This window comes from Lathyrus oleraceus, chromosome 4, assembly GCF_024323335.1.
Source record: "Lathyrus oleraceus cultivar Zhongwan6 chromosome 4, CAAS_Psat_ZW6_1.0, whole genome shotgun sequence".
Taxonomy (NCBI): domain Eukaryota; kingdom Viridiplantae; phylum Streptophyta; class Magnoliopsida; order Fabales; family Fabaceae; genus Lathyrus; species Lathyrus oleraceus.
In genome coordinates this window covers 388,236,355-388,247,725 of record NC_066582.1, presented here as the reverse complement: position 1 = coordinate 388,247,725, position 11,371 = coordinate 388,236,355, and the positions used below count along the sequence as shown (strand labels likewise).

Genomic DNA, 11,371 nt, shown 5'->3' with positions numbered 1-11,371 from the left:
AAATTAATAAATATAATATTAACTTAACTAAATAATTATCTTATTTTTATCGGGGTGTTACAAATACCACCACTCGAAATCACATGTCCAAGAAAACTTACTTCACTCAACCAAAACTCACATTTAGAGAGTTTAGCAAACAACTTCCTCTCTTTCAACACCGATAACACAACCTTCAAATGCTCGGCATGATCCTCTTCACTCTTGGAATAAATCAATATATCATTGATGAACACAACAACAAACTTATCCAGATAATCATGAAAAATTCTATTCATATACTCCATAAATACACCAGGTGCATTAGTCACACCAAAAGGCATCACGGAGTACTCGTAGTGACCGTACCTTGTCCGAAAAGTAGTTTTTTGAATATCCTCAGCCTTTACCCGAATCTGATGATACCCAAACCTCAAATCAATCTTTCTAAACACATAAGCTCCAACCAATTGATCCATCAGATAGTCAATCCTCGGGAGTGGATACTTGTTCTTAATCGTCACTTTATTCAGTTGTCTATAATCAACACATTATCTCATAGAACCTTCTTTCTTCTTGACCAACAGAACAGGTGCACCCCACGGCGACACACTAGGACGAATAAACTTCTTCTCAAGCAACTCTTCAAGTTGACTCTTCAACTCTTTCAACTCAGAAGCAAACATTCGATAGGGAGCCATCGATACAGAACTAGTTCCAGGAACTAAATCAATCGAAAACTCAACCTCATGTTCCAGCGGTAAATCACTTATATCTTCCGGAAATACCTCCGCAAACTCACAAACTATTGGCAATCCTTCAATCGTCCTCTTCTCACGAATATCCAAAGTTGCCAACAACATAAACAACTCGGCACCATCTTGCACCGATTCATCAACTTGCTTAGCAGACACAAACCAATCTTCCTTAGCACCAACCTCAGGAAAATAACCGTCTTCTCCAAAACAGTTGATATACACCCGATTAAATTCTAACCAATACCATCCTCGAATCCGACCTCTCTTCGGGTTCAGGGAAAACACAACATTCTCAAACAGGTTAACTAGCCAACACTGCACTCTTGCATGCAACAACATAATGTCCAAGCTCGATATAATTGGAACATCCAAGATAAGCAGACGCTTCTCCCCCACTTATTTCATTTCCAACCTGCCAATGGAAAATAAAACAAGCATCGACAGTGTTCTCACACATATATCGCATACTAGGGAACAAACATAATTAAATAACCTGGCCGGACGGACCAACCAGACAAACAGTATCGATCGTGTCAGACACACAAATCAAATACAACGGGATGGAAAACCCTAACGACTATTGACCAACTGGTCGACCATACTCTGATACCACTAATGTAACACCCCTTTTTCTACCCCAAAATACTTAACTTATAATCAGAGTAAATAAGCACGCATATACACAAAAGGGCGTCACATCGACGTTTTCAAAAACTAAAAGCTTTCAAAAATCAAACCTCATTCATCATCAATATACAATACACCTGGTCATTTAAAATAACACATTTCAAATTATCATGAATATTCAAGAATATGCGTTCGCAGCGAAAAATAACGAATATCCATGCATTTCATAAAATGATCCATGTCCCATACCATGATCATCTCTCAATAATCTCTTCAATTAAACATGTTCACAAGTAATACCATAAAACATATCCAAATCAGATATGAGTTCAACACTACCAATCTACCCCGTGTTACATGACCATAGCATTGACTCACTACCTAGTCTCTAAACTAGAATACGGAAACTCTCCGGCTAATCTCGAGTGAGCTACCGTCCACGTACTTCAGCAATACTACTCCTGAGTATCTGCGCGATACCCATGTAAAGGTAACATTCAAACAGAAAGGGTGAGAATTCAAATCATTATGAAGAAGCATAATAAGGCACAATGATTAAATCAACAATTAAAGGAATTCATCACACTTCGTATAACCATGTAAATAATACTCACCAACATCTATTTCACATGTTTCAAACATCCATCAAACTCAAGGAGTACAATATTAAAATCCAATATTATATTCTCAAATATACGCATAACTACAATTATCACATAATCACATATGTTGTCAAGTTATGTATCTAAACATCATCAAATTCAATTACCATATCTCATACACATATCACAATCACAATAATGCATACACTCAATTATCACATAACTCTAATCTGACTCAATGCAAGACATGTTACTCTATGCATGCGGTACCTCAATGTGAACCCAACGTTTCCCCGCTTTCCGATTCAATATCCAGAATCCAAGCGACGCTTCCGATCCGGACAAGATCAAAGTCACTACCACGCCTATTTCCAATTAAGGATCAACGTGTGCTACATCTACCACGCCTATTTCCAGTTAAGGATCAACGTGTGCTATGTCTATTTCCAATTAAGGATCACCGTCTATCTACCACGCCTATTTCCAATTAAGGATCAACGTGTGCTACGTCTATTTCCAATTAAGGATCACCGTCTATCTACCACGCCTATTTCCAATTAAGGATCAACATAGGCTACGTCTATTTCCAATTAAGGATCACCGTCTATGTGAACCCACAGTTTCACCGCTTCCACTATGAAGCCGACCATGCCATGAATGAATGTACAAATACCAACAATATATACAATTAAGATCATCTCTACCATCTTAACATTCCACATATCACCATAACTCAACTCTATGAATTATCCACCAATGGTACATATACACATTCATAACAAATACACCATTCACATAATATGCAATTAAGATCATATCTACCATCTTAACATTCATAACAAATACACCATTCACATAATATGCAATTAACCAATTCATGTTACCACATGAATAATATCAACAAATAACAACAACTCATCAACATCTTAACATCATCGACATAACAACATAATTATCACACAATCATATTACAACAATGCAACGATTCATCAACCAAACGTATAAACCAATATATTTATCAATACAGTAGGCATGTGAATGTTATTAAAACATATTAAAAATCACTACCATGTTTTAGGCATGAGCATTAGGTTTCTAACGCTTCTAACGCCATCAAAATCGGACTTACGAAATGAAAGTTATGACCAAAATCGTCGGGATGTGTCAACAATTTATTAACCGAACGTAAGAACAAAACTTCACCAACACAGTAGGCATATGAATAATACTCAATCAATTCACTTATCACCATCACACTATATCTATTAGTGTCACCTTTTTAATTCTTTAAACCCCAACCCAAAATGATTCACGAGTTAAAAGTTATGATCAAAATCGTGCACGAATGCATTACTAAAAAGTTGTTGTTTTTTAAATTTTCCAACATAATTTTCATCTTCTTCAACCCCCAAAACGTCCATGAAATAATCTCCAAAATTATTTTATTCCTGAAACAAAGTTATAGCCCTCTATTTCAGATATCCAACGCTTCAAACGGCACTCAATTTGGACTTACGGATCAAACGTTATGACCAAAACGATTTCGACAATAAAACATAAAAAAAGGCCGCGATTGTGACGGACAGCATGCAGAATTTTCTGCATTTTTCATCGTTGGATGACTTTCGGACCTCCGATTTCGAATCCGTAAAAAGTCAAACGTTCAAAAAATTATAACTCATATAATGCTCTAATTATATAAGGTTAATGTACAGTTTTAACACAATTAAACCACCACAAATCAAGAATACTCATCAACCTAACAATTTCAAACAACCATACAAAATTAGGGATTTTAACCTAAACATACTTCTACCCATTGACCCGATCATACTAACCCATAATAATAAGGATTCCCCCTTTACATCTTTAATTTTCTGGAAACCCTAACTTCTCTCTTGTTATTCCCCTCTTCTCCTCACTTTTCCTCTTCTCTTTCTCTATTGTTGGCAAATGATCAAATGAATCATAATTCTCACTCTCCTCCTCTTATTTATAGTATTCTATTTGGGCTTAAATCATGATACTTCTAATTTAATTAATAGGCCCAATAAGACCTAATATTTAAATATCTCTAATTAGTTCAATTAAATTAAACTAACACCACATACACACTAAGTTAATTAATACAATTATTTAATTATATCTCATATCAACTAAATAATTAATTAACACCCCAAATTAATTAATATAATCAATTATTATACTACCCAACAACCAATTAATTAATTAACACTCCACATAATTAAAATAAAATATAATAATAATTGTATAATAAATAAATACTAAAATTGGGTTGTTACATCGACCATGAATTTCCTCTTCCACGAACTCTTGTTGCTTGTGGATTCCAACTTCTTTCTCCATTATTAGAGTAGTTGTTTTAACTGTATCTTCCTTCTCCTCCATGTCCTCGTCCACGCCCACGATCTTGGCCATGACCTCGTCCTCTTTGGCTCTTGTAATTCGCATAACTTGCTTCCTTTATGTTGAGTTGTAGTAGTTGCACAATAGCCTCCTTTTATTTATTTTTTCTCTTTTGTTTTTCTTCGTATGCTTGTAAGGAACCCATGAGTTGCTCAATAGTCATGGTCTTTAAATCCCCGTTATCTTCAATGTTGGTAACAATGAAGTCAAAACTTGGATTTAAAGTATGAAGTATTTTCTCCATGACTTTCACCTAAATGTATCTTTATCCATCGATTGATAAATGAGGAAGAAAGCTTTCTTGTCTCTCTTTCTTGACTCCCTCAATGTCTCCTTTACACCTTGGCCTAGTGAGGCTTCATCTTGCTCATTGAAGCCTTTCTCAACGATATCCCACACATCTTGAGCTCCTAGTAGCGCCTTCATCTTGATACTCCAATTGTCATAGTTGTTCTTTGTGAGCATCGACATTCGAAAAGGGAAACCTCCTTTCGCCATTTTTTAGGACCTTGAAGCTCTGATGCCACTTTATTGGAAATAAACCCTTTTTATGTTTAGGGAAAGTGTATGGGAATATTAGAGGCTTAAATAAAAACTTGGTAGGTAGGAAAATTATTTATGGAAGAGAGAATTTTGTATTTTTACTTGATGCAAAAGTGTAAGATTACATCTCTATTTATAGTACTCTAAGGAGAACTCTAGACACACTGATTCTAGAGAGTTCTCAACTCTAGACATTCAAAGAGTATTCTAGAGAATATTACAATCTTAAGAAATATCTAGATACTACAAATACTACAAGACTTTTCTAAAAATATTACCCAAAATAAACTAAGCCCAAATAACTAAGCCCAAAATCAAATTATAAAGTTAGGCCCAAATCAAATTTAACATTTCAACAGAGTTTTGATTGAAATTGATTTTACGAAAGGCTAAAGTTTTGGATGTAATCGATTTCACATAATGGTAGGGTTTTGAATGAACTCTTTGAATACCGTAAAACTAACAAAAAGAGGAAAAAAGGAAGAAGAAAAAAAAGGAGATGAAATTAAAATTTACAAAATATTCACTTAAAAGAAACTTATAACCTTATACAGAGATTTAAATTTAACGGAAGTAATTGAGATTTGATTATAGTAATATTTTGATTTTATCTAAATTTCACTCATCTAAATTTATCTAAATTTCGATTTATCTAAATATCAAACCATCTACATTTACACTCATTTTAAATTTAACGGGAATAATAGAGATTTGATTATAATAATATTTTAAGTTTACATCCGTTTTTAAAAAATAGGGTGTGTCACTACGCCAAATAAGGGAAAAGAGGGCGGTTTTTTTGGCCTATAACAACGCTTTAAAGCGCCCTCTAATCTGGCGCTGGCATAGGTAAAGACAGCGCTTTTTTTCCTGATGAAAGCGCTCTCTAAAGTGGCTCTTTAAGCCCTTTAAGGGCCACTTTAGAGGGCGCTTTTTAAAGAAAGCGCCCTCTAAAGTGGAAACTTTTAAGGGTTTAGAGGGCGCTTTTACTGGAAAGCACCCTCTAAAGTGGAAACCTTTAAGGGTTTAGAGGGCGCTTTTACTGGAAAGCGCCCTCTAAAGTGGAAATTTAAAGGGTTTAGAGGGCGCTTATTTTGGAAAGCGCCCTCTAAAGTGGGTGGTCATTTAACATTTACATGCATCACATGTCTCTGTGACCATATTCTCATTTCAGATTATGTTGCAGCCACAAGAGGTAACCAGAAGAAAATGACATACATCTGCTTGTTATAATTCACAAGAGCAACTAAAGGTTCTTTTTATGCTTTTATAATATTAAAATACAAATACTGATATATGCTTATTGTTTATATGATCCTCTTGCTATTTGAAATGTCATGAACCGAAACCACTGCTACTCTAATTGAAATGTATAATAACCACTCTCTTTCATTTATTTGTTTATAATCAATCAATTACAACAAAAATGCAAGTATGCTGCTAGATTAGAAAATCACACTGTTTTGGTATTTTTCATATTTAACAAGACCAAAGAGCACAAAAATGAATTGAGTTGATTCAGAAAAAAAAATATGAATGTGAATACATGAGTGAACACTAGCTGAAGTGCTACTCGAAAGGAAACTTCATCTGAAAAACTGTTGTATTTCTTCAAGAGTTTTTCCCTTTGTCTCGGGGACCCAAATGGCAACAAATCCTGCTGTGAAAACACACACTGCAGTATATATTGTGAAGGTTCCTGATAAAAACATAGGAAGCTTCTGGTTAGAAACAATAGATATTTATAGAAAATTAACATAGGCAATGCACACAAACCTCCCGGACTCCAATCCAAGAGCAAATTTGCTGTTAATGTAATCAACCAGAAAAAGAACCAATTGGCAAGTGTTGCAAAACTTCCAGCTAGGCCTTTGATGTTAATCGGAAGAATCTATTATGTAAAATATATTCAACACATCAACTATCACATTATATTACAACAAAGGTTTGTTCATATAGGGTTGTCATGCATATTATTATTGAAGAAAATTGTACCTCAGACATTATAATCCATGGCATTGCTCCTAATCCCAGAGAGAATGCAATAACCATGACCTGAAAGAAATTGAAAGTTTATAATAATGAAGTTAGGGAAACAAACAATAGAAACCATCATTTGTGTAATAAAGTTGTATTTACACACCACAACTCCACCCACCGATACGAGGCTCAATGTCGCATATAAATCAGAATCTGGTGATATATATTCCTGAGAGCAAATTCAACATAAAATATATTATCCATATAAAAAACCAAAAATATAAAGAAGAATTTACTGATATATAATCTTGTGAATCTGTGTTACAAATTTCTGAACATTTATGCATGAATGCATGTGTAATATCTAGTTAATGTATTATGTATATATAAAAATAAACAAAAAAAAATGTTCAAAAAATATAACAAACAAAAAAATTATTATTACCTTCAAGTAGAATGATATTGAAACAACCAAAAGACTCAAAGCCATTGCAGATGAAGAAACCTGCAATAGGAGATTTTGATTAATCTCTTATTACCCTCCAAACTAATAGTAATGTGAATGCAAAAATTATCGAAAAAGCTCAGACTCACAATAAGTAAAAGCCGGCGACCAGATTTGTCTGCTAACCACAAAGTTAAAATCGTAGCAAGAACCTAAATGACATGTAAATATTGTTCAGATTATGGTCTGATAAATTTGGAACGTTACAAATTTAGTTTCCTTTCGGTCGAACCTGAACAACACCGACTCCAAATGTTGCTACATCACTCAAAACATGCGTCTAAATCTAGGAATAACAGGAAAATACCACAAGACTTTTGCTGGAGACAACTTGTTCTTATATCGCGAGACACCGCATTTAGGACACTCATTTAACGATGCATACTCATTTCGAAACAAAACGCAATCGTTTGGACATGCATGTATCTTATCATAGCTCATGCCAATAGAGCACAACATCTTTTTGGTCTCATATATTCGATTGGGAAGAACATTATCCTCAGGAAGCATATCTTTCAAAAGGGCTAATAACTCTGTGAAACTTTTAACCCATAATGCCTAGTCTCCATTTCTAGCATTGCAACACAATAATTATTGTTGAGAATACTCAATAAATGTATGAACCAAGAAAAATGAAACCAAAAATGAACAATAGCGAACGTCAGAAGAGAAACCAAGTAATATGAAGATTAGAAAAATACCTATGGTGTCAAAATCGAATAGCTAACAACGAATTAATAGAAGGAGGAAACGTCGTAGATCTAACAGAGGTGGAAGGAGAACGCCTTAGAAGTAGCGAAAATCATAGCAGTGAGAACCCTAACGTGAAAAAGAACGAAAATAACAGAGAGTGAAATAACAAAACGCGCAGTATGTTATAATTTTAATATTTACTAAAGGGGACCTTAGAGGGCGCTTGTGGAAAAAAAGCGCCCTCTAAAGGGGGCCTAAGAGGGCGCTTATGAAAGCGCTCTCTAAGGCTTTCAAAAAGCGCTTTATAAACTGGAAATGCACATGGACTTATAGAGCGCTTTTTTAAAAGCGCCCTGTATTGTTGTCCCTCTATCTCCTCCTTATTTTTTCGCTTCACCTTAGAGGGCGCTTTATTACAAAAGCGCCCTCTAAAGTGCGCTGTCTATTCCAGTTGTTCGCTCCTTATTTTTTCGCTTCACTTTAGAGTGCGCTTTTGTAATAAAGCGCCCTCTAAGGTGCGCTGTCTATTCTAGTTTTTGGCGTAGTGTGTATTGCCACGTATTAATATTTAAAGTGAGATTTTATTTACAAAATTGGCTCTGTGTTTTTTATTTACACTCGTTTTTAGTATAAATGGTGTAAATTTTAAAATTATATTTTTATTTTTGCATTAGTGTTAGTTCGATTTTTAGATTCATGCTTATTAGGTTTGAATTGAATGATAATGGAGAGCTTGGATCTGTGCTTGTGTTTTTTTCTATAATCTAGCAGTGTTGGTCAACGATTGTTTGACCCAAGAGATTAGTATCTAAAGAGGTTTGAAGTAAGATGATCCTTTAACTCCTTTCTTTTTTCTGCTTGTGACGGAAACCTGTGGTGAAAGGTTTGAGCAAGTTGATTTCCAAACTAGAGAATTTGGGCCTATTCTCGAGGCTTAGAATGTGCTCATCAGATGTTAGTGTCTCTCACCTACAATATAATATGTAATACGATTGACCGCCTAATAGAAACCGTAAACAATGAGTAAATCTTCCAATAAGCAATTCTTAAAGTAGGTCGAGGACATGTACTTGATCTATGATAGTTTATTTGACCGTGTTTCTTAAATTTAAAAAGATGTCCAAATTTTATGACATTTTCTCAGTCAATTTATCTCTTCCTCAAACATAATTGTATATTGTCAAGTGATTTGTCATATTTTTCATCATGTACGAGATATTGTTGTGTAGATGTTTGGAAGGGAAGGTCAAGTTTAGTTTAATTTTGGGTCGTCATTAACCAGTTGAGTTTGCTTGGGGAAAGGGAGATGGTTTTCGATTTGTGGCTAAAGTGGTTTTTGTTCCTTTTAGGTGGATGTGATTTTGGTTCATTAATTTTTAGGTTAATTATGTTTGTGGTCCTTCTAAATATTTCATATTTTATTTTTGAGTTTTAAAAAAATATTCTTTAAAAAAGATCCTCCTAAAATTTTATATCCATACTTTTTGTCTCTCTTGTAATTTAGCAACGAATTTTATAATTTAATGATAAAATTTACGACAATTTTAGAAACCGAGTAACCGAATTAGCGTAGTTTTAGCAGGATGGATCAAAAGGGTTATTGAAATTTTTTTAGGAAGACTATTCTTTGAAAATATTTTTTTCAAAAATTAAAAATAAAATATGAGATAAGAGGATGGTAAACATATTTAATCCTTTATTTATTTTTTTTAATTGATTAAGAAGTAGAAGGTAAACCATCTCGTGTTATTCCTAAATTCTTAAATTGGTTAAAATTGAATTGCACATGTGATTCAGGGACATAACTATATTTGACTGCAGGCTCTGCTGCAAATTTGTACAACACCAAGTATTAGGTAGTAGATCATGCTTCTTTTTATATGAACCTGTTGAAGTTGTTACTAACTAAATAAACAAAATGCATTTATCCTAACATAATATAGTAGGAATTACCTTAATCTCACACTGATATGAGCTGGCCACTAAAAAGAAATCAGATGTTGTTGTTCCACCTCGAAGCCTCGACTTCATGTTTGAATGGAAAATATTAAACTCAAATATTAATTTATATCTCAACTGATTCGCTTTTCATATATAAACTGTGTCAGAAATCGTTTCAGGTTTGGAAGGAGATGAAGAGTTTTGGTGTGCAGTCTGACAAGCATTCTGACAAGCATTGTCATGCGAACGAAGATAGAAGATATGTTGAAACCTTTCCTATACTGCCACTACATGAAAGACAAAAATGTTTTTTTTAATGATAACTCTTTAATCAGATGTGTAAAACATATATGAATACCTTATATATAGAGAGATGTTATATCTAATATTTTTTAATTTAAGATCACATTAAGATTTTATCAAATTCTAAAAGTTTAATAATAATTATTTACAAGGTTTATAAATTGGAAACCATCATATAGAGGATGGATCAAACTAGAAACCACCTGAAAGGGGATGGATCAATGGAAACGTCGATGCGAGGCTCATGAGGATAATAATTATTTCAGTAACTGCTCGTTAAATATATAATCTTTCAATCTGATTTAGAAATTAATATGATAAATTAAGTTATATTAGAAGAATAAGTTACACTAATAAATATTTTTTGAGCTTTCTGCAACTCATTATCCGTATCTCACTCATTGACTATTAAAATTTTGTTTATTGTTTGTAGTTATTTAATCAACACTTCCTTTTATTACTAGTTCATTATGCGAATTATTAACTTTAGAGAAATACAATGGTAAAAAAGAAAGTGTTGATTGAAGAACTACAAGCATTAAATCAAATTCCAACCGTCATAGAGTGAGATGTCGATAATAGATTGAAGAAAGCACGTAAAACATTGATTAATATAATTTATTTTCTAATATAACTTAATTTTTTATATTATTAATTTCTAATTCAATTTGAAAGATTATATATTAAATGAGGGGTTGGTAACACACTCAAGCCACATACAATATAATAAACTCATCTTTTAGGACATGTTGAACGAACAACATGATAAACAATAGCACACCTTCAACAACATACAACTTTTATCAAAAAACATATAATTTTATCAATAACAACATACAACATAAGTCAACAAAAACAAAATCACCAACAACATATAACTTTTATCAACAAAAATATACTTTAAACAACATACAACATAACTCAACAAAAACAAAAGAATCAACAACATAGAACTTTTATCAACAAAAATATAGTTTAAAAACACCCAACATATCTTAACAAAAAAATAATCA

The 11,371-nt window shown here is 33.3% G+C and overlaps 1 protein-coding gene across 1 annotated transcript; it reads right to left on the bottom strand.

The window, feature by feature from the left end:
- Nucleotides 1-5,588: 5,588 nt before the first annotated feature.
- On the bottom strand, nt 5,589-10,145 carry LOC127137665 (sugar transporter ERD6-like 6). Its single transcript, XM_051064103.1, has 8 exons — nt 10,068-10,145; nt 7,511-7,573; nt 7,362-7,421; nt 7,080-7,145; nt 6,932-6,991; nt 6,713-6,827; nt 6,536-6,635; nt 5,589-5,604 (listed from the first exon to the last, which is right to left on the bottom strand). The coding sequence occupies exons 1-8, from the start codon at nt 10,143-10,145 to the stop codon at nt 5,589-5,591; spliced, it is 558 nt and encodes a 185-aa protein (XP_050920060.1).
- Between the last annotated feature and the right edge of the window lie 1,226 nt (nt 10,146-11,371).

Excerpts from the sequence above, each read along its gene's own strand:
- LOC127137665 (XM_051064103.1), bottom strand. The coding sequence starts at position 10,145 with ATGAAGTCGAGGCTTCGAGGTGGAACAACAACATCTGATTTCTTTTTA. Across the intron at positions 7,146-7,361 it reads CAATATCATTCTACTTGAAG|GAATATATATCACCAGATTC; the intron begins GTAATAATAATT and ends ATTTGCTCTCAG. Across the intron at positions 6,992-7,079 it reads TATCGGTGGGTGGAGTTGTG|GTCATGGTTATTGCATTCTC; the intron begins GTGTGTAAATAC and ends AATTTCTTTCAG.